Here is a 24,658-nt window from a genome sequence, read left to right on the forward strand (position 1 = left end):
TTTGTGAGATTGTGACAGAACTCTGCAAAGCACATAATAAAAAGGCAAGTGACTCTGGAAATACTAGTGGATATAACCAAAATGATTAACACAGTGGAAGCTAAATGACAGATAATAGCTGAGAGAAGTTTTATATAACTTAAATGGGAAAATAGTTTGGGAAGATTCAAAGTGATGGCTTTGATGGAAGGAAAACCTTAGAATTAGTGGAATCCCAGAAATAATTTTTTATTATTATTATTTTTTAATGTTTAACAATCACTGCCATACAATTGAGATTTTATCCCCCCCACACCTACCCCCCCACTACCCCCCTCCCTCCCCACGACTGCATACAATTCTGTATAGGTTCTACATATACTTTCCTATTGAGTATATTTTCACTATAGTCATGCTATGTAGTCAGACTAAAATAAATGAAAGAAATCATATAAAAAATCAAAACATGATACGCAAACACATACACATACACAAACATGATCTGCTACATTTTGTGAATGACTTCCATATTTCTTTCTCTGAGTGTGGAAGGCATTTTGCCTTGAGAACCACCTTTGGGATTTTTTTTTTTTTATAAGAAGTTTTTGCGTTATTACAAAATTCCAAGTCTACCAGAAAAAACTCTCGCACACTGTGGTCGTTGCTGTGCACAAAGTTCTCCTGGTTCTGCTCCTTTCACTCAGCATCAGGTCATATAAGTCCTTCCAGGCCTCTCTGAAGTCTTCTTGTTCATCATTTCTTATGGCACAGTAGCACTCCATTACATTCATATACCATAATTTATTCAGCCATTCCCCAATTGATGGACATCCCCTTGACTTCCAGTTTTTGGCAACTACATAGAGTGCTGCTATAAATATTTTTGTACATGTGGGACCCTTTCCCATTTTTATGATGTCTTGGGGATATAGTCCTAGTAGCGATATTGCTGGGTCAAAGGGTATGCACATTTTTGTAGCCCTTTGGGCATAGTTCCAAATTGCTCTCCAGAATGGTTGGATGCGCTCGCAGCTCCACCAACAATGAATTAGTGTTCCAACTCTCCCACATCCTCTCCAGCATTTATCATTTTCTTGTTCTGTCATGTTTGCCAATCTTATAGGTGTGATGTGGTACCTCAGAGTTGTTTTGATTTGCATCTCTCTAATGCAAATGCAAATTAGAGAGATGCAAATAATTTTTTTTAAAGAAAGAATCTATTTTATTTTTGGAAACTATGTAATAAAACTTACGAAAACCATAAAAAACCCCACAACAAGCAACATTCTTCAAAGAGACAGAATCCATATAACCCCTGACAAAGAGAAGTTAAATTTGTACATCATTCATCAGAGTTCAAAACTCTGAAAAGGAAAAAAGAAAAAATTCCCAACTTCCAAAAGGAAAGAAAGGTTTTACATATAAACTCATTGAGTACAGAGATTGTTTTATTTTTGGCTTTTAATTTCAAAGCACCTACCTCAGTGCTTGGCATACATATTAGGTATACACATGCCTTTTGATTGATTTTTTTAAAAATGTCTCTCAGGAAATTACAAGATTTTTCTCAAAGAAAAATTATCTCTAAAATTGAAAAAGCATATAAAATATAATATATTTTAAATATGATATATTTAAAAATAATATATATAAAATATAATATATAATAACATATAAAATTAAAAAACATGGGACTTTTCCCTTCACTCATTTTTACTAGCAAACTTAAGTACATTTTAAAGGACATTTAAATAACAAGAGAAGCTTAAAGAATTCCTGGAGGGAAAAAAAAAGTCATACTCCCCAAAAGTTTTTAGAATTGAGATAGAGAGATCTTAAAGAGTTAAGTATTTAGAACAATATATACTTTTCAGCTGTGATTAAATCTTAATGTAAAAGTGTATAAAATGATTGTATGTTATTACTCTTATCTTAGTTAAATTTTTGAATTGTATAATTGGGATTGAAAAGAGAATAACATTAAAAAAAGAAAACAAATTAGATTTTTCCAATTAAGAGAATGCTATAAATAAAAAAAAAAAGTGCAGATCCTTGAGGATTGTGAGGGGAGAAGATAAAGTGAAGAACTTTTACAAAGGTGGAATGGTGTCATTTTAAAGATATACAAGTTTTAACATAAAATTTGTTAATTCTCTTTAGTGTTCTTTGACTTACAAATAGAATGAATAAAATAAGAATGCTTATGTTCCAATTTAGAAATTGAATAACAGTTTAACAAGGAATGATAGAAGTCTAGAATATCATTTGCAATAGGGAATGTAAATGACAAGACCTCCAGTATAAAAAGAAAAATAATTTTGTAATAATTTCTTTTTAAAAACATAATTCAATTTTTTAAAATTGTTTTTGTTCTAAATTCTTTTCTTCCAGCCAACTCCTCCCCTACCCACTGAGGAGATAGGAAATACAAATATGAAGTCATGCAAAACAGATTTTCACATTAGCCATATTAAAACAAAAACACAAAAATTTCTATAGCATTTGTTACCAACTTTTTTAATATTAAAAATATCTTATGGATATCATACATGATAGCAATTGTTATCTGTTAGGAAAATATGTAATGACAAAAGGCAAATGTGAATTTAGTGACACTTAAAGAAAGTATAAATTTTATCAATAGCAGCACTTACGTACATTTGAAAAATAGCAATACATGTAAGTTTGAGACATTGCCTACAGAAAGCAAGCTTGCTTGTTTGTAGATTTACTTATGAAATCAGAAACTCCTTGCTTGATTCCACTACCCTCTAAGGTTCATTGGATTCCAGATTGAGAATCACTGGTCTGCATGAAACTCATCCAATGCAAATTTAAATGACCATGGTAGGCTAAAATTAATCATGCTACGGCTAGTTCAAGAAAATCTGTAGTTGCATTTCTGTTATATTGCTGTTTAGTCACTTTCAGTCTTGGAGTTTTCTTGGCAAAGATACTGGAGTGATTTGCCATTTCATTCTTCAGCTTATTTTACAGATGAGGAAACTGAGACAGAGTTAAGTGATTTTACCAGGGTCCCACAGCTGCTAAGTGTCTGAGTCCATATATGAACTTAGGTCTTCTTGACTCTAGGCTCAGTGCTTAATCCACTGTACCACTCAGCTACTCTTCTATTATCTACCAGAGTTAAATTAAAAGACAGAAGCACTGAGGAGATGGTTAAAGATATTATGTTATGTATAAAGGTGTCATTGAAAATGAAAGCATATTAATTACTAGCATGTATGCATGAAATAAAATATCAGGTGAATTTATAAAAGAAAAGCTTATGTTCTTACAAGATGAAATAGAATAACTTATATATATTCATATATATGTGCATATGTAGGACATATTTTAATTCCTTACTATCAGACTATCATAAATGACAGAAAAAGAAAAGTAAGAACTTGTAGGCATAAAGAGAATATTGAAGAGAGTGGATTTAATATATATATATATATATATATATATATATATATACAGATAATTTAATGTAAAAAGGAAGGAAAGTTCATTTCAAGTCCATATGGAATGGACTTTTTATCTTTTTGTCATAGAGAAACAGAATTATACATAACTATAAATACTATGTTTATTGATCATTACAGCAAAGATAAAAGTAAATATAGTAACCTGTCCCGAGAGATGTCTGCATAGAGTTTAAAACCCAATTTATTGAACAATACCTGGGTTAAAGAAGAAATTATAAAATTTACAGGTTACCTCAAAAATAATGCAGCAAAAAACTATCAAAGTTTATGCAATGCAGCTAGAGTTTTACCTAAAGGTAAATTTATATCATGCACATTGATTATGATTATGCAAAAAATAGAGCAACCAAACATTATGAAAAAACAGGAGAAAGTCATAGAGTAGATTGTTGTTATTATTTTATGTTCATATTTTCTTACCTTAAAATGAGATTAGATTAGAGATTCTGATTTTATTTTGGATTTGATTCTTCATTTTGTTCATCCATATTTGTTTATATTTTTATTATATTAAATACTTTCAAAAAATGCATGTTGGTACTAAGGGGCATCAGGCAAGATAAGATTGTACATATGGCTCATCTCAGATACATCACTACTGCCACAATTAGAAAAACATTTGAATTCCTATTCAGTTAATTAGGCCTAGATCAAGTGCCACTTTCTCCTTGAAGGCTTTCCTCATTCTACTTCTCTTAGAATCTCTCATGTTCTTCTGAACCTTCTTATATACTTGTATTATAGTTTAGTGCTTGTCTCAAACTTGCTACTAAATTGTAAACTCCTTGGGGACTTTGTTGTTTTTCATCATTGTGTCCTCAGTACGAAGCATCATGCTTTCTTACTATACACCATGTCCCGAGTGACTTTATTAGTTCCTGTAGGTTCAGTTATGCACGTTCCAGTTCTATGCTTATATGAAGACTTTCCTGATCTCTTGAGCTGCTAGTGTTCCTCCAAATTAATTTGTATACATTTGCATTTAACTTTCTTTGTATGTTATGTCCTTTGAAAGAATGTAAGTTCTTTGAAGGTAGGGGTTGTTTTGTTTTTGTTTTTTCACTCTCTATTTCTGCTGTAGTACATTATATAAAGAAGTTAGTTAAGAAATACTTTCTGATTGATTATATTTAATGGGTACTTTAAAATATGTTTGTTGAATTAAACTTAGTAGTACACCAACAGTTATCTTTATGCGCAAAGGATATTAAGGATAATGTTACCATTCTGGATGATATAGGAAATGAAGTTGAATTGTACCAGATTTGTAGAGGATTGTTAACATGAACAGTGATTGCATTTTTTCCATTAAATACAGTTAACAAAGCACAAGCAATTGTTTACTGCACATGTTCAGTTTATCCAGAAGAAAATGAAGTTGTTGTTAAAAAAGCACTGGAACTTGGAGTTGAAGGGAATAATAAAGTACAACCTTATAGGTAAGGAAAAAAAAAAGGATTCTCCTAATCTACCTGCACAATGTAAAAATCTGATTTTTATAGTAAATTGTATAAGACATCTTGGAACCTTCTGTTAGACTTCAATATGTCTAAATAGTATACCTAAAACCTGTACCTTCTAGGGAAGACTGTGTTAGTAAATGTTTAACAATCAACTCTTACACACTTTTAAATTTAATTGGCATTATTAACATTTTCTCCATTACTTTTAAAAGTTTAGACAATTAATAGAACAATAAATCAAGATCTGATTTGTCATATTTGCTAATTTTCAAGGTATAAATATTTACATTAAAAATTTAACACTTGTCTCTCAAGAACCTGTTAGAGCTGGCTCTACCATGCCCCTCCTTCTAGGACTTTTCTTATTTTACCAGTTTAGAAATATTACTCTCATATTATTAGGTAGCATAGATTTTTGTTGTTCTGATAGAAGATCCTTTAAATTTAACTTTAACTTTCATTTGCATTGTAGAAGTTATTAGGATGTATGTTTCAGAAATTTTCATTAGATATAACATTGAAAATCTTTTTTTGAACCAAACTTGAAAACTCACACAAATATGAAAATTTCCATATACAAAAGAACACCAGAAAAAGAAGATTGCATTTGAAACCATGAATCTGTGAAATACTTCTTTTTTTAAAAGCCTATGATAAATCAAACATGTTAGTTTCAGAGTTGTCCTGCATGACTCTCTCCCTCTGAGTTTAGTTTTGTTTTCTTCTCTGTCTTTAAATAATGCTTCCATGACTCTCGGTTTCTTCTCTTCTTATTTTTGGATTTCTTTCTCCAGTTCCCTTCCCAACAAATTCTCCCCACCCCCAGCAATTTTTTGAACACTTCCCCTGTAACAAATAAGCACAGTTAAGCAAAGAAAATCTACACATTGGGCTCTGTTCCTTTAAAACCCACATAGTTCTCACTCTATACCTCTAGTACATCACCTAAGCTATGAAGACAAGGGTATCCTGTGCCCTCATCAATTGCTGGTCATTATTTCAGGGTTCTTAAGTCTTTCAAAGCTTTGTCTTGTTTTAAGTTGTAATGTTCCTGTATGCATTCATTTCCACAAAATTTTGAGTTCCAAATTTTCTCCCCATCTCTCCCCTCCCCCCACCCCAAAATGCCATACATTCTGATTACCCCTTCCCTCAATCTGCCCTCCCTTCCCTTATCCCCATCTTCTCTCTTGTCTTGTAGGGCAAGATAGATTTCTATATCCCATTACCTGTATTTCTTATTTCCCAGTTATATGCAAAAACAATTCTCAGCATTCATTTCTTAAACTTGGAGTTCCAACTTCTCTCCCTTCTTCCCTCCCCACCCATCCCCACTAAGAAGGTAAGCAATTCAATATAGGCTATATATGTGTAGTTTTGCAAATGACTTCCTTAATTGTCATGTTGTATGAGACTAACTATATTTCCCTCCATCCTATCCTGCCCCCCATTTATTCTATTCTCTCTTTTGACCTTGTCCCTCCCCAAAAGTGTTTACTTCTAATTGCTCCCTCCTTCCATTATCCCCCTACCCCACTTATCCCCTTCTCCCCTACTTTCATGTAGTGTAAGATAGATTTTCATACCAAATTGATTGTGCATGTTATTCCTTCCTTAAGCCAAATGTGATGAGAGTAAGGTTCACTTTTTCCCTCTCATCTCCCCCTTTTCTCCTCCATTGAAAAAGCTTTTTCTTGCCTCTTTTAAGAGAGATAATTTGCCCCATTCCATTTCTCCCTTTCTTCTTCCAATATATTCCTCTCTCACCCCTTAATTTTATTTTTTAGGTATCATCCCTTCCTATTCAGCTAACCCTGTGCTCTGTGTGTGTGTGTATATATATACATATATATACATACACACATACATGTGTATAATCCCTCCAAGCACCCAAATACTGAAAAAAAATTTCAAGATTTACAAATATTATCTTTCCATGTAAGAATGTAAACAGTTCAACTTTAGTAAGTCCCTTATGATTTCTCTTTCCTGTTTACCTTTTCATGCTTCTCTTGATTCTTGTGTATGAAACTCAGATATTCTATTCAGCTCTGTTCTTTTCATCGAGAATGCTTAAAAGTCCTCTATTTCATTGAATGACAATTTTTTTCCCCTGAAGTATTAAATTCAGTTTTGCTGGGTAGGTGATTCTTGGTTTTAATCCCAGTTCCTTTGATTTCTGAAATATCATAATGTAGAAGCTACTAGATCTTGTGTTATCCTGATTGTATTTCCACAATATTCAAATTGTTTCTTTCCAGTTGCTTGCAATATTTTCTCCTTGACCTGGGAACTCTGGAATTTGGCTACAATGTTCCTAGGAGTTTCTCTTTTTGGATCTCTTTCAGGAGGTGATCAGTGGATTCTTTCAATATTTATTTTGCCCTCTGGTTCTAGAGTATCCGGGCAGTTTTCCTTGATTATTTCATGAAAGGTGATGCCTAGGCTCTTTTTTTGATCAGGGCTTTCAGGTAGTCCCATAATTTTTAAATTGTCTCTCCTGGATCTATTTTCCAGGTCAGTTGTTTTTCTAGTGAGATATTTCACACTATCTTCTATTTTTTTATTCTTTTGGTTTTGTTTTGTAATTTCTTGGTTTCTCATAAAGTCATTAGTTTCCATCTACTCCATTCTAATTTTTAAAGAACTATTTTCTTTCAGTGAGCTTTTGAACCTCCTTTTCCATTTGTCTAATTCTGCTTTTTAAAGCATTCTTCTCCTCATTGGTTTTTTTTACCTCTTTTCCCAATTTAGTTAGCCTATTTGTAAAGGTATTATTTTCTTCAGCATTTTTTGAATCTCCTTTAGCAAGCTGTTGACGTGCTTTTCATGATTTTCTTGCATTGCTTTCATTTCTCTTACCAATTTTTCCTCCACCTCTGTTACTTGATTTTCAAAATCCTTTTTGAGCTCTGCCATGGCCTAAGACCATTGCATATTTATTTTGGAGGTTTTGGATGCAGAATCCTTGACTTTTATGTCTTCCTCTGATGGTAAGCATTGTTCTTCCTCATCTGAAAGGGTGGGAGAAGATATCTGTCCACCAAGAAAGTAACCTTCCATAGTCTTATTTTTTCCCCTTTTTTGGGCATTTTCCCAGTCAGTCACTTGACTTTTGAGTCCTTTATCAAGAGGGGGGATATACTCTGGGAACCTATAAATTCTCAGTTCTTCCAAGGTGGCACAATCAAGGGAGAGAAGTAAACTCCTCTCCTGGCCTGTGCACTGGTCTGGGAGCTACCAAAGCTTTTCTGCCCAGGATGATCTGCAAGTTGAATTCCCTTTCCAGAACCTCCACCAGCTCCACTACACCAGCACTCTTGCTCACTCCAGGGTTACCACTCAGGGCTGAGACCCAAATCAGCAGCTCAATTCCCCCAGGGTCTTTAGGTGGAGGGCTCCAAATATGGATGCTGATGGCTGCTGCCACTGCTGCCTGGGCGTGAGACTAGGGGACGATCCTGCTCCCTTCTCACCCAGGTGAAAAAGCTTTCTCACTGACCTTTGAAGCTTTCTTTGAGGTTTGTGGGTTGAGAGATCTGAGAACTTTAACTGCTTCTGGGGATTCTGCCCCTGAGACTGTTCTGGTCCTGTGCCTGCCCATGCCACGATGTGGGCCAAGGCTTGGCTGGACTCTGTGGGCTCTGCTACGTGCCCTCTGTGATAGACCTTTCTTGTTGGCCTTCCAGGCTAACTTGGGCTGAAAAATCTCTTTCACTCTGTCATTTTGTGGCTTCTCCTGCTCTAGAATTTGTTTAGAGTCACTTTTTACAGGTATTTTATGGGAGGGAAAGAGCTAGAGTAGGTGCATCTTTCTACTCAGCCATCTTGGTTCCCTGACCTTTTGTTTCTCCTGATGGATTTTATGATTCTAGTTCTATAAATCAACTCTTTTGTCGTTTGATTGTGCTATATATGTAAACTGATTTAGGTACTGTTGTTTTTATTGTATTGGCACAACTACTCATTAGCAATTAGTATTTCTCCGGTTTTTAGATCTGTCTTTATTTCTATAAAGTGTACTTCTTAGTTACACATATATGGTTATTGGCTGTGTGTAGTAGATATTTTATACATCCTGTATTTATTTTGAATGGAATTTCTCTTTCTGTTTCTTCTTCCTGAGTTTTGAGTTTTTTGTGTAATATGTAGAAATGCTGATTATTTATACATATATATAAAATTTATTTTATATATATATAATTTATTTTATATACTGTAACTTTGTTGAATTTATTGTTTCAGTTAGGTAAGGTTTTAGGATTCTCTTGCCTGAAAAATGTAATCTTCCCCCTCTTTGCCCATGTTTATTTGCTCAATTTCTCTTTCTTGTTTTATTGCTATATTTAGCATTCTTAGCACTGTGTTCAATAATAGTGATTATAATGTATATCCCTGTTTGACCTCTGATCTTGCCAGAAAGACCTCTTGTTTTTTTCTTTATTACACATAATATTTGCTCTTGACCTTATTAAGGAAAAGCCTGCTTTCCCCTATGTTCTCTAATTTTTTATAGAAATAGGATTTGGATTTTGTTAAAAAGTGATAAGGTTTCAGAATATAATGACATTTAAGTGCTTTATTATTAATGTGGTATGTATATGTATGTATATATATATAATATATATATAGTCTTCCTTATATTCAACCAGTCCTACATTCTTGTTATAAATCCAACTCTGTCATAGTATATAATATTTCAAATTTTTTGTAGCCTGTTTACTAATTTTTTAAAAATATTTTGCATAAATGTTCACTAGAGATATTGTTCTATGATTTTGTGTACTTTCCCTCTCCCTAATTTAGGGATCAAAACCATATTTGTATCAGAGATTAGGAGATTCCCATCTTATTTTTGCAAACAGTTTATGTAATATTGAAATTAATTATTCTTGCAATGTTTGATTGACTTGTAAATCCTGTGGGGTTTTTTCTTTCAGAAGTCATTTATGGTATATTCAGCTTCTTTTTTCTGATATTGGATTATTTACATAATCTCTTCTTTTGATTATCTTAGATATTTTAAAAAGTATTCATCCATTTCCTTTAAGTTAGCTGTTTTGTTAGTGTGCAGTTAGGTAAAATAGTTTCCATTTTTTTCCTTTTCAATTGTTGTGAATTCTCTTTATTTTTGACACAATTTAAGTTTTCTTTTAAGAATCACATTAGTTAATTGCTTATTTCTTTTGTTTTCTTTTTAAATTTTCTTTTTAAAAAAGCTTCTAATTGTACTTAACATTTCAGTGGGGATAGTTTTTGTGCTCTGAGTTTTATTAATCTTGACTAATAGAATTTTTTTAATCTCCAAAATGTCTTCTTTGTTGTTCAATTGGAAGGTAATTGATTTGTTGTTCTCATTTTTTTCAGTTGTATGTCCAATTCATTTATTTGTTCTTTCCATATTTTGTTGATGAAAGCATTTAGAGATATAAATTTCCCCCCCAAGGACTGATTTGGTGCAATCCATACATTTTGGTATGGTCTCTCATTGTTGTCACTTTCTTTTTTTTTTTTTTTTTTTTTGTCACTTTCTTTAATGAAATTTTCTGTTCTTATTTTTTTTTCCCTTTGACCCATCAGTTCTTTAGGAGTAAATTATTTCTACTCCAATTGATTTTTAATTCTTTCTTTTAAAAGCTCTTTATCAAATGTAATTTCCTGGCATTATAAACAGTAAATAATGTGTTTAGTAGTCTCTGTCTTTTGGGGAAGTTTTTATGCTCAAAGGATAAGCAGTTTTTTTAAGGTGCTATAAATAGCTGACAATCATGTCAACTCCTTTTGTTTCCTTTCAGTAATCAGACATCTCTACTCTTACTAAAATTCTGTCCTGATTCTTAATTTTTTTCATATATGTTAGTTAAATCTGTCTAGTTCTGACAAGGGTACAATGAAGTTCCCCACCATTATATACTTGGCATCTATTTCTTCCTCAAATTCAATTAACTTTTCCTTCAAGTATTTAGATGCTATGCTAGTAAGTGCACATATACTAGGTATTAATATTGATTAATTGTCTGTGATGCCTTGAAGCATAATGTGATTTCATGGCTTTTCTTTTTTATCATGTCAACATTTACTATAGCTTTATCTGGAATCATGGTTGCTATAACTGTTTGTTTTTTAAATTTCAGCTGAAGCATAATAGATTCTGCTCTAACCCCTATCTGAACTATGCCTGTGTATGAATCTTTGTGTTTCAAGTATATTTCTTTTTTTTTTTTCAAGTATATTTCTTGTAAACCAGTATGCTGTTGGATTCTGCTTTTCTAATCCATTCTGCTATACTTTAATGTTCTGTGGGTAAGTTCATCCCATTTCCATTTACAATTATGCTGGTTAATTGTGTATTTCATTCCATTCTCCCCTATTGTACTTTTCCTTCTCTTTGCCCCCATGGCCTCCATTATAGTTAAGAAGGTAATAAAAAAAGGAGGGGGAGTTTGCTTAACACATGCAGTCGATAAATAGAGATCTTTTTCTGTTCTGCTGCCTCTTTTCTCCTCCTTTTACTCTGCTCCCAATTACAAGTTTTTACTCTTTCTAACTTTTCTTTTAATTCTTTCTTTATACTCCTCTTCTGATGTTTTTGTTGTTGTTGTTTATGAGTATTCCATTACCTATCCTACCTTTCCTTCAAATATCTCTTTTGAGTTTAACGTTTTCCTGTACCATAATCTGTGTCAATGTTCTTGTGTTCCATCTTCCTTTTTCCAGTTCAGATGAAAGCGAGGTTTATGTGATGTTCATTCTCTCCTTCCTCTTTGTGCTTTTTCCTCCTCGTTTTTCTTCTCACTATAGTTCCCTATCCCTCTCATTTCTGTTTTCTCCTATGATCATCAAAATAGGACAAAACCACCTCCAGATTCTGTTTGTCTTATTTATCTCTGTGACCATTGAAATCATTAGAATCCTGAGAATTTTTTCCTTATTCTCCCATTAGCATGTGGAGAATTTATTCCTATATAATTTCTTCCAGTTAAATAACTTTGTGTAACCTTTTGTGTTTTTCTTGACTTCTGTGTTAGCATTTCAAAATGTCCACTTAATTCTGGCTTTTTCATCAGGAATGATTGAAAATCTATTTCTTTAAAGATCCCTTTTCACCCATATTATTATACTTAGTTTTGTTAGGTTAGTTTTGTTGTGAGCTTTCATCTTTTGCCTTTTGGAATATTTATTCCAAACTCTCCTCTTCTTCATAGTGGCAGTTTCCAAGTCTTATTTTGTTTCTAACTGTGGCTCCTTGGATTTTGGTCATTTGCAGTGGTTTTTCTTTGAACCCCCCACAGCTCTGGGTATTTGCTATGATGTTCATGGGAGTTTTCATTTTGGTGTTTCAGGAGGTAACTAGTGAATTCTTCCTTCCTTCTTTCCTTCCTCCCTTCCTTCCTTCCTTCCTTCCTTCCTTCCTTCCTTCCTTCCTCTCTCTTCCTTCTTTCCTTCCTCCCTTTCTTTCTTTTTTGCTTTTTCCTATGGGTCTAAGATAGCTGGGAAGTTTTAAGTTCTAGTTTCTTGAAATATTGTATTCAAGATATTTGGGTTTCGTTTTTCATGATTGTCAGTTAGTACAGTGATTCTTAAGTTACCTTTTTATTAACCTGTTCTCTAGGTCAGTTGTTTTTGATAGTATATAGCTTATATTTTCTTCTGTTGTTTTTTTTTGAACTTTTGATTTTATTATACTATTTCGTGTTTTCTCCTTGAGTCATTTTCTGTTTGGATCATTCTAATTTTTCAGTGTATTTAATTCTTAGGAAAGTTTTCCTTGTCATTCTTTCTTCCCTAACTATAAGTCATCATCTTGATGTCATGGTCATCTTCTAGAGTGAAGGACAAACACAACCTATGAGTGAGTAGAGGCTCCTCTCCTTCCCTCCCCTCTCCTGTTCTGTCCAGGATAAGGTACACTCCATGCCCCAAAGCTGCCTTTTTTCCTCTGGGTTTACTGGTTACATTTCTTGCTCAAAGATCAAGCCTTAAACCCAATTCACTCTGGAGCTTATAGACTGGACAAGTCCCCACACACCTAGCAAAGAATGATTGTAATTACTAAATAGTAATTGTTTCTCTTTTGCCCAGGAACCCTGAGGGTCTTCCTCTCCCAGTTTTATTTTTTGTTTGGATTAAATGGGCCATCCCTTGAGTAACTACTTAAAGAAGCCTATTCATTGAATGGCTCTATCTCACTCAGAGTGAGAATACTATAAGACCTTAGCCTGAAAGGACCAGGGTCTCACATTGCATCCTGGGCCATCTCCTATCATCCTGATGAATGTCAGGCCACTGAACTCAGATGGCTCAGGAAAAGAAAGTGAGGTTGCTGACCTTGCACAGCCCTCCCTCATTCAAATCAAAAGTCAACTGCAAGTCATGTCATCATCTTGATGTCATGGTCCTCTTCAAGAACGAAGGAAAAACACAATTCAATTTTATATATAATTTCATTTCTTCCTGGTACTCTTAATCTTAAAATCCTTCAGACCATGATATATTTTTTTTCTGAGTGTCTATTTGGACTTGATATAGAATTATTATTATCTTCTGGGTTTATTTCTTTCATCATGTCTCAGTTGATGCTATTTCTTCAATGGTATTAGGCATTTCCTCTGACTAATTCATATCACCAGCCTCAGGGTCTGGATTAGGAATTTGCGTTTGAGTCAAATACTAGTCCTGTACTCCTTGACGGTATGAGCATCCCCAGAGTTCAGGTGGAATACAACAAATTGGAAGTGATGTAGTCTTAAGCATAGTATTTTCAAAGAAATTAGAATATTCATTTTTAATTTCTATCCCTATTCCCATCTTCTGTATTTTTTCCTGTCTTTCATCACTTACTAAATACCAAGTATATGCATAAAAACCTCCATCTCTACCCTCCCATTTTCAGTTATTACAAATTCTTGTAACTTTTGGTCTTTGTCATTTTGTTTTCTGTTGATCTGCACATTGACCCCTGGGCTCATTTGTTATCTGCTTACTCAGTATGGGTTAGTAACTCCAAACATACCTGATCATCAGTTTTATTTCACCATGGAAATGTATGAGCATCATCTTTTAGCAAAATGAATAACTACAGTTAATAAATAAATGTAATTGTTTGGATAAAATTAGGTCTCATTTTTGTCTGGAATGCCTGATCTTCAAAAGTGAATTTTAATGAATAAACAAGGACTGCTTGTATGCTTTCTAACTTCATCAGCATTTTTTTTCCCCAGGTAAGAGCCAATGAATAGGTCAACAGACTAGCTTATATTATATTTAAATACATATGAGCTTTGGTACAGGTTATAGGGAACAGATTCAAGAACCTTATTCTAATCATCAGAAATCCAGTGTGTGGTTCTGGCGTATGAATTTGGGGATCTTTAGTTCTAGGATTTTTATAGTCTTTTTGGCTTTTGGATACTATTAGGATTCTAAATTCTTTTATAATAAGCTAAGTTCTATTATGGTGATCTTAGAAGGGATCCAAGTTCTTTGGTTCTACCAGAATTAAATTGTATTCATTATCTTTCAAAATATCTTAAACTTGGAATTTAAAACATTTTTGTTAGAGATTTTTATTGTATTGGTTGATACATGCTGTAATGTTATTTGACATGTTTAGACGTAGACTATTATAATTGTAATTATATTGTTTGTGCCAAAAAATATTAAACTGATAAAAATGGTAAACTGATTATACTTTGCCCTCTATATAATATGTAGCACAATCTTTTCTATATTAATGTTTAAATAGCAAAATAATTGAAACAACCAACATTTATTGACTAGGTGTAACACTTTTAGCTGATTAGAAGGCAGAATTCTGTCCTGTTCTTTTGAATCCTACGTATGTACAATAGTTTTTGCAATCTAGAGAGATCCATGTGAGCACCAAAGGACCACAGAGAGGATGCTATTCAGTGTGAAAGAAATATACATTTATATAGTGCCTATTATGTGCCATGCTCTGTGCTAAGTTGTTTTTACCAATATTGTATTATTTGACCCTTCTAACAACTATATGAAGTAGGTGCTATTGTTATCCCCATTTTATAGCTGATAAAAACTGAGGCAAACAAAGGTTGAATGACTTGCCCAACATTATACAGCTAGTAAGGGTCTGAGGCCAGATACAAATTCAGGTCTTCCTGACTTCAGGTCTACCACTTTATACATTGTGCCACCAACTGTCTCTATCCAACAAGGAGATTTTCTCTTTTCAACAGAAGACTTTCTGAAAGGCAGCAGAGTTGGTTGGTAGCATCACAGTGGGAATGTTGTACCAAGTTTATCTCTATTTTATTTTCTTGAAGAACTAGTTAATATGGATAAATAGTAGTTGTTTTGTATCAAGACAAATTACAGTAGCTTCCTCCTGAAAGATCTAACTTCTTTTGAAGGATACTCAAGTTAATTTAACTGCTTTGTTAGGGGTTGTAGAAGGGATTCTTATAGAGATTTCTTCTCAGGGCGAGAGATTGGACTGGATCCAGTGTAACTGACTTCAGTAAGCTTTTGCCAAATATCCTCTACGTGTAAGACACCATACAGGGAATGAGATTAAAAAGATATGACACAGGCCTTACTTTTAAGGAATTTATAATCTAATGGGACTGAGTTGGGGCAGGGAGGAGAGTTGAGAAAGACATGCACACAAATAACTATTACCACAGGGAGGTAAATATATGTAGGCAAAAGGTATAAGAAATTTGAAGGAGGCAACACTTTTTTTCTGGGGGTAAGGAGTAGAGCTTCGTGGATATGGTGGCATTTGAGTTGAGCCTAAAGGAAAGGTAAAAAATTCAACAGGAATAGATTGGGTGGAGGTGGGGAATGGGAATCCATTCCATGGAAATCATAAATGTGGAAAAGGATGGTATGAGAATGGGGAACAGGGAGTAGTTCAGTTTGGCTAGAATATAGAATAGCATGAAGAGAAAATATAAATGTAGTTTGGAGCCAGACTGGAGCATCCCTTTTCATGACATGATCATAAGCTTATAATTTATTTGGTAGGCAATGAGGAATGACTAGAGGCTTTTGAGCAGAAGAGTACCATAATTCAGTTGGTATGTTATAAAGCTTACTTAAGCATGGATATGTGAAAGTTGGATCAGAGTGGACAGACCAGAGGTGACAAGAAATTATGATCTGGACTTAATGAAATGGAAAAATGGAAAGGCTAAGATGAATACAGAAAGAGTATTTAAGTAAAATAGAGAAGACTTAGCAACTTGGATGGGTGGGATGAGGGAAAGGGGAGAGTCAAAAATTATAAGCCAGAGATATGAAAAGCATGGTGATACCATCAATAGAAAGAGAAACTGAGAGAAGAAAGTTTTGGGAGGAAGATGGTGGTTGAAATTTTGTAAATGTTAAGTTTGAAGTGTCATTGGGTTATACAAATAGAGATAACCACCAGGGAATTGAAATACAGAACTTGAGCTCTGAGAAGAAGTTAGGAAACAATGGGAGGTAGATGAGATCATCAAGAAAGAGAAGAGAGCCAAGTTGATACACATTTGATGGATGAAAGGAGGAAGAAGAAAGGAAGAATATAGCAGAGTTGTAGGAGGTTGGTATAGGAGACTGCTTCCTTCACAGAAATCACTGGAGAAGAGGATATCAAGAAGTGTGGGATGGTTTAGTGTTAAAAGTCACAGAAAAGTCAAGGATGAGAAGAGAAAAAAAATCTGATTTGGTGATAAGGAGTTCATTAGTAGCCCTGAGAGAGCCACTGCAGTGAAATGATGAGAGTTGGAAGCTAGATTATAAAGCATTAACGTTGGAGAGAAAGTGGAGACAGCAAGTATGAAATTTTAGCGGCAAGGGGGATGAGATCAGACAGGATAAGGCTTTTTTAAATAAGAGATAACTGAACATACTTATAGGTCAAATGGAAGAAGCAGATAGTGAGGGAGAAAGTAAGAAATTAGAGAAAAAGGAGCAAGGTCAGAGAAGAGATGGGATCGAGAGAATTGTGTAGGGATAGAACTGCTAAAGAGAAAGGCTAGCCCTTATCTGAGACCAGGGAGGAGCATTTCCCTGGAGTGAGGACATTGCTTGGGTTAGAGGAGGGTGCTAGAGTCTCTGAGGAAGCTATGGAAGAAGGTGAGACTACAGATGGAAACTAAAGTGAAAAAGCACCAACACAAGTTTAGAATTTGCCTTGATTTTCAGAAGTTAACATAGAAAAGTATTAACACCAAAATTTTGATTCAGTCAAAAGATTATTTGCTTTTACCTATTAAATATTCATATTCTAAAGGCAGGTACTAAAGTAATTATTATTTACAAATGACCTGTTTTTATATTAAAGAAGATAATCAATATGAAAAGCAGGAGCTTCAGTTAAGAGTATTACTCTGGAAGAAAAACAACAAAAGCCCTGTGATTTCAGCAACATACAAAACCTCTGGGAAGGAAACTCTCTTTGCCAAATATTATGCAGTACGATTTTAGAGAGCTGCCTGAGGCACTGAAAAATTAAGTGACTGCCCAGGCTTACAGCCAGGAGGGGTCAGAGGTGGGACCAGAATGACCCCTATTTGTCTTGTCTCTACAGTCAGATCCCTAGTCACTAAGACCATTGATTAAAACTTCAATATTTGCATTTTTATGTAAAATCTCTTGCAGAAAAGTATTCAGCACCTGGTAAATACTCAAATATCAATTGAGGGGGATCACTTTCTTATTTAAATGACTAATATTGTGGAACTGTTGTGTTTATAAGCACATTTAACTGGGATCATGTGCTTTGAAAATGAGTCTAGGAAGGAAGCAGAACTCTTGAATTATACTCATGAGTTAGCTCTTTATCTTTGCCTCTGAATTGCAAAAAAGGTAATTTTTATATTTAGAGATTAAAATCTACAAAATATTGTAAAGTATGATATAAATTTAAAAAGCCTTTTAAAAAACCACATAGGAATTTTTAGACTAGACTTTTTGCTTAAAGCATAATGAAATTTTTTTTACATTGAAATTTAGTTGAGAAAATAAAATGATGTAGTTGAAAAAGTGTTCAACTTGGGACAGAAAAACTGAGTTCAAATTTTAGCTCTGATATTTATTTTGTGACCATGGACCAGGCTATCTGAGCCTTGTTTTCCTTCTCTGCCAAACAGGGATAAATATATTCATGCCACCTCCCTTTCAGGACAGGTGTAAAGAAAGTGCGTTGTAAACTTTAGAAAACAATAACTTTTTACTATTATTGACAGCATATCTTTTCCTCAAAATTCAAGTTCTGACTACAGACTGTTTTTGTTAATATCTACTGCAGGCTAAGTCCTCCTGTACTTCCACTGTGTTCTGCAAAAGAAATTCGTTCATCTATTGATAAATTTTTCAAAGTAGAACCATCTGAAATTACCAATGGTTGTTTCCTTGCTGTCTTAACAAGAGAGGTGAGTCTAAAAATGACCCCAACCCCACATTTTTGTGTAGAAGTTTCCCCCAACAACTAAATTGAGCTTTCATAATTAGTTACACTCAGATTTATTTGTGGACTGTCATTTGTATCTTTTCTTCCCTTGATCATCTAATGGAGGGTCAGTTCTTCCTTTGACAGTAGTGAGCTATCAGTGGTGATTTACTTTTATAATTATCAGTAAATTTGGCTCCAGACATACTGGTCCCCCTCATTGTTCCCAGTAAGCGCCCTACTCTTGATTCATACCTTTGCTAAAGCTATGGCCACTGTTTAGAATGAATGCCATCCCCACATTTCTGTCAGTTGAAATTTTATCTATTCTTTAAGAGTCAGCTCAAATTCCATCTCATTCATGAAAACTTTTAAAAAATTTCTCCACTCAGAAGAGATCCCATGTGCCTAAGAATCACATAATAATTCATATGTCTCTTTCATTCTCCACTCTTTAGCTTGTATTGTATTTGTTGGACTCTAATGCTAAGGGTAGAAGCCACGTTTTATTCTTAGGATCATTGAACTGGAACTGGAAGGGAAGTTAGATGACCAGCCTTGTTTTTTAGATGAGGAAATTCATCATAGATTTATAGATGAGGCTCCAGGAGTTTGTGATTTGCTCACAGTCAACAGGTGGTAGAAATCAGGCCCCATAACTCCGAGGTCAGTGCTGTTGTACCACACTGCCCATCACCTCTCAGGTATATTGCTCAGAACGATATCTCATGCACAATAGTTGCTCAATGTGCTGAACTGAATTTTGCTCGTGTTTTTATAAAATGAAGTTGTAAGCATGGTTGCAAATTGCTCTGCATAAGGCTCCGTTATTTCATTTTTATTATCACTGAGCCTTTTTTAGAGTTTTTAAAATTTGGGTAATAAGACATCAGAAATAGGTGTTAGTGTTAACGGTGATATGTTACTAAGTAGAATTCAAACACATTTCCCCCACCATTTTCAACTGCTTTCGCTGAGACTGACACTCCGTGATGTCAGTCTTCTCCTATTCAGAGATATGGCTACATCAGCTAATGTTCACTAAACAGATGAATTTATCAGTTTTATAATTACTACATTTAATTGACATTGGTTAGCATTTTCATGTCTCAGCCTTTTAGGGCATAAATGCCTTTATGACAAGGATGGTGCCTTTTTTTTCCTGTAACTTAAATGATGTAGTATTTATATTCAATATGTATCTGAAATAACTGGGGAGGTTCTTATGCCTTAGGGCCAAAGAAATCTTGTCAGTTATACTTTACATTAGTATTCTCATCTTTTAAGAAACAAAGGAGGAAGAGAAATGGCCGCATTTTTTTCTGCTAGTGGAATATGGCACCTGAGAATCGTGTTTTTGTGTATAGGAGAAAGAATGAATTTACAAATTATAAATCTGCTTCCACTGCATATCTGGAATGCACTCCTTCCTCTCCCTCCACCTTACGTAAGACTCCTTAACTTCCTTCACAGAATAACTTTTCATCGTTATGGTAGTTAGCAGTCTTTCCCTCTTGAAATATTTTTGCATATACAGTGTGTCGCAAAAGTCTTAGGGTAGTTTTAAACTATTAAGACTGTCCTTTAGACTTATGGAACATCCTTTATTTGGTATTGACTTGTGTGTATGTGTTGTATCCCACACTCCCAGGAAGCTCTGTTAGGGCAATGACATTGTTTTGCAACCCTATCACCCAGAATGGTACCTTACTGACTCTTAGTAGGTTTTTAATTTTTACTGAAATGAGTTCATATTAAAGAACTTATCTCTTGACTCTCATATATAATCTAGTGATTCTCTTCTTAGCTCTTTTTAGCTTTAGCACTTTTTTCTTTTGCCTTTTCAATGTTGTACCCTTAACCCTGAATAGCTTGTGTTCATTTCTTCCCATGTTCAAGTCATCTTCTTCATGAAACTTGTCCAGCTTATGTATGCAGTCAGTCATTCTTGTATCTTATATCCTCCCCACTAACCTTCCTGTAAAAATCTATTAAAAATAACATCGTTAATTATTTTCCATTGTGACTTTAGTGTCTATTATAGTAATAGTATATTTATTTTATAATTCTAGATAATTTTGTATACAGTATCTTAAATAGCCTTCTATGAGATAGCTACCATAAATATTACCTCCATTTAATAGGTGAAGATACTTAGGCATAGACAACAAGTAAGTGAGGGAGCCAGGATTGGGAGGTAGCTATGTCTTCTCGTTCTCAGATTGCTTCTTTTTCTACTAAATTATGCTGCCTTCCTTAAATGGGCTACATCTTGTGTATGACCTGTTGCTTTTTAATAAAACAAAGTATTTTCTACCCTCCCAATGCAATCAAGATACTTTATAAACATTTGATAAGCTTCATAGCTTAATGAATAGAGCAGTACGCTTACAGACAGCAAAATGCTAGCAGGGAAAGATGAATGCTCCATTGCATCTATATGCTCTTTCATTAGTGATCTAAAGCACTTTGCTACCTATCATTCATTACATTTTGCAGCACATCAGTAAAAGGGAATGTTGTGCTTTTCCTTCTGTCTAGTTAATGGATTGGGAAATGGAAAACAGAGTCCAAGTCACTTGCTGAGGAGTAATACTCCAAGACAAGGGCTGTGAATAATTAGAATTCATCAATTACCACTCATGTTACTCTTGACCATATAGTAAAATAAAGATACTCATTTAAAAAAAAATTGCTGCTGAAATGATACGTTTAAAATATTAGAGGTACATCATTTAATAGAACACTTTTTTACAAATTTCAGCGGGACCCATCAGAGACAGTGTCTGTCAAAGATGTTTTGGCACGTGCTGCAGCAAAAGGATTACTAGATGGTATTGAGTTAGCCAAAACATCAAAAAGGGAGAAGAAGAAAAAGAAACCTAAAACAGCACTGGCAAAACCTATTAATGAGAGCATGAGTACACAAATAAAAATCACAGAGTTCCTGAACCGAGAATTGAGACCACATATTAATCGTCCAGAGACGTTAACAACCAAAGCATGTCTTCCACAGAAAAATACAAATCAAACAAGTATTGCCCCACAGAAAAAAGCTGGCAAGATGCCCCCCTACGCATTGATGCCTACATTTATGAAGAACTTGCCTTCCACATCCAAGGTATCGGAAAGACAGACGAGCACTATGAGGCCACGTCCTGAGGATAAAATGATTGCACTGAAACCTGTCGAGATTGTTTTACCTCCAGTAATGATGTCGTATGCTGGTTCCCAGGTCAACAAAAACCAGATTCCAGCGCATTTCTATTACCGTTGGATTGGAGGCAAGACTGGTGGCTTAATTACGCCTTCATCATCCAAAAAATTGGAAAAGCCTAAAGAAAACTTACCTTCCTCTGCAGTGAGGCATCCTCAACCATGGCTTTGATCATCACCTGTTATTTTCCTGGGGTCAAAGGCAGAGTATTTTTCTACCAAGTTTGACCCTTCTCTAAAGGTTAAATATCCTAGCATAGATATTCATCCTTTAGGTCATTGAGCTTCTACTGTAATCTAAATGGGACACTACATTCAGAGAATTAAGATAAGTGACAATAATGTAGCCCAGGAAGGTAAGCAGAGTTCACCAAACTGGATAGCTTGGTGCTTTGTTTAGAAAGCAACAACTGTAGATTCACTATCAGTTGTTAGACTTTTATTACTTCTGTAACTTGGTAAATAGGACAACGGAGTTTTAAGAGAAACTTCAGGTAATAGTGTCTTACCTGAAGATAATTATTTTTTATCTTACCCACCAGGTTTATTTAAGAACTTAACTTTTAAGACAGTTATAGGAGTAGTTACAGAAAAGATGCTGGCCTTCTCAGATTAAGTTTAGATTATTTCAGAATGCATCTTATAATTTATAAGACAGCATGTCCAGTTCAGCCTTTAAGCTGACCTTTTAATATTCAAAATTTAGGGAGATTGCTTTGTACTGATATTGAGATTGATTGCAAGCAGGAAAAACAGGAGGTTCCAATGACCCCATGGGTTGTATAGAACAGATGTTCTTTTACACAGTGAATAACACCTCTCATGTGGTGAACTTTCCAGGGTCTTGAGCAGAGTGAAATGGGCACCTCTGTCTTTGACCACTTAGGTCAGATGCTTTTAAAAATAATGACTGAAAGCAAGTTTATTCCTGAATATTATCAGTTCTAAGAAGATGTAAAATTTATGGATCCCAGTAACACCAGTGGTTAAAGAAACCCCTAAAGATTTCTAGTTCCACTTAAAGATCAGGTGAAATGTGAAAAGCTACAAGTCATTTAAAACTGAAAACAGTAATCAAACTTTGGCAAATCATTTCTGTTGCACAATCTGCTAAAATATATTATAGCATTTTGTTAATTATATTAAATGCCAATTCATCTTCCAAGTATTATCAACTTCCTACAAAGAATTAGTTTGATTGTCATTTCTGGGTCTACTGACTTTTTTCATCATGGCAACAGAAATTGTTTGACAGTAAGTAGAACAAGTTACAACTTTAGTGTTTTTTTAATACTGTTCAAAAAACAGTTTCATAAAGTCTGAATTTAAATAATGTTCGACACCCAAAGTTCAGTAGTGTTTGAACAGTGTTGTGTAAATTACTCATTTCTAAATATTTAATTCAGGTGGCTATAGACTGTAGATACCTTAGATGGTTTAATTGTAGTAGCATGTTTATGTGTTAAAAATGAAATCTTAGCTATATATTTGGAAAAAAAGGAACTTTGATTTTTTCATTTTAATAAATTGTTTTCTACTTTAGTTGGAGGTTTACATTGTTTCATAGGTTAAATGTTAATGAAAAAAGGAATAAAAGGGCTCCTATTTTTTATACAGAAAAACACTGTTACCTGGAATCTTCAAAGGAAGAGTTATGTACTAATTATGATTTTTTAAAAATGTCAAGGAGTACTGCAGTATTCTTTTTTTCTAACATCATGAATATATAAATCATGAACACCAAATACCACAGTTTATATAATTACCATGTGTATTCATCTTACTCTCTAATCTAGAATTAGTTTAGAATTCTCAATGCTCCCATAAACCTGTTTTAGTTAAAAATCATTCTTGGCAGCAAAAAATCCATTATTTCCCATGGCTCTAGTATTCCATTTTTCACTAGAAGTAGTTACAGGACTTTGTCTGCTTACTGTGATGGAAAAAAAATAGATTTCTTCCAGCATTATGAAGCAATTTCGGGTATTTTTTCCAACCTTTGTTGCATCTGGTTTTTGTAATTCTGTTACAACTTTTAGCTATTTGTTTTTTAAGCATTTCAAATAATATAAATCATTGTATTAAATTATTTCAAACTTTTCTCTTTACATTTAGCATTTTATAAACATTCTGAAATACACAGTTGTCCAATTAAAGCTGCAAGCTTCTTTTTAATATAAACTTTTAATAAGAACTTTAATGATCAAACATTTATAAACCTTTTCATAATGAAAGAAAATACCCCTTAGAAGTATCTATCCTATCTGGAGGGTAAGCCAGGGGCTTAGACATTGAAACGTTAAGTCTTCCTGCTCTGGAAATGGGCTGCGTACCCTAGTGTTGTATCAGCTTAGATTATGATGTCAGATTATGACAGTATCAGTGCACTGTTATTTTCAATCAATCTACATGAGGTCCCTTGGTCCCCCTCTGTGAGACTTAAGCTGTTCAACCTTAGGTGCTCCTATGTTCAATGTGAGGTGATAGAAAAGTCTAGAGTACCCCCATCAACTCTCAGGCAAAAGAGTTTTGATTGAGTGGTTCTGAATGTGGATTTGGTGTTACATCAAATTATCTATAAGCAGTCGCTGATCCAAGAGTTTTAAAAAGTTAAACGTGAAAACAATTTAATGACAGGGTGCTGGTCACACTTGGCCAGTTATTTCTTCTGTGAAGTGAAATATATTTTTTCTTGAATTTCCTTCAGAAAAAAAGTTGAATTTTAGGGCCCAACTTAAAATGATATGCTGTGCTAGCAATCAGAAGGAGATTTTCAGAGGACATTTTGTGGAATAATAAATACTTATTTGTGGTTTAGAAAGATACAGAAGTATGAAAAGGCATGAGGGAGACAAATTGATTGTTTTCTTGATTATCCTAGTTCCTTAGTTCTTTTGTGTTATGGTGTGATATCACAAGTATCCAAGTGAGAAACCTGATATTTTTTCCCCAAAAAAAATTACATTTGATTTTCATGCTCAGAAAAGACTACTAGCTGTGGATCTCAGGGTTCTCATGGTAAGTGAAAGATAATACTTCTTATTCTTAACCAGGCTGTGTTAACTAACCCTTCTTTAGAGAGACCAGTT

At 34.2% G+C, this 24,658-nt stretch overlaps 1 protein-coding gene across 15 annotated transcripts in view; it reads left to right on the top strand.

The window, feature by feature from the left end:
• The window catches only part of NSUN7 (NOP2/Sun RNA methyltransferase family member 7), a 91,529-nt gene that overhangs the window by 55,429 nt on the left and 11,442 nt on the right, over nt 1–24,658 (top strand). For 3 of the 15 annotated variants that reach the window (XM_072620575.1, XM_072620584.1, XM_072620583.1), the window contains 4 exons: nt 4,792–4,912; nt 11,165–11,239; nt 18,213–18,336; nt 21,118–23,111. In XM_072620575.1, coding sequence (XP_072476676.1) covers nt 4,792–4,912; nt 11,165–11,239; nt 18,213–18,336; nt 21,118–21,741 — 944 coding nt within the window. In that variant the 3' untranslated portion in view covers nt 21,742–23,111. Of the gene's footprint in view, nt 1–4,791; nt 4,913–11,164; nt 11,240–14,053; nt 14,158–18,212; nt 18,337–21,117; nt 23,112–24,658 lie in introns of those variants that run through there. The other 12 variants (XM_072620586.1, XM_072620587.1, XM_072620588.1 and 9 more) reach the window with 9 other exon arrangements.

Source organism: Notamacropus eugenii, chromosome 6, assembly GCF_028372415.1.
Source record: "Notamacropus eugenii isolate mMacEug1 chromosome 6, mMacEug1.pri_v2, whole genome shotgun sequence".
Lineage (NCBI taxonomy): Eukaryota > Metazoa > Chordata > Mammalia > Diprotodontia > Macropodidae > Notamacropus > Notamacropus eugenii.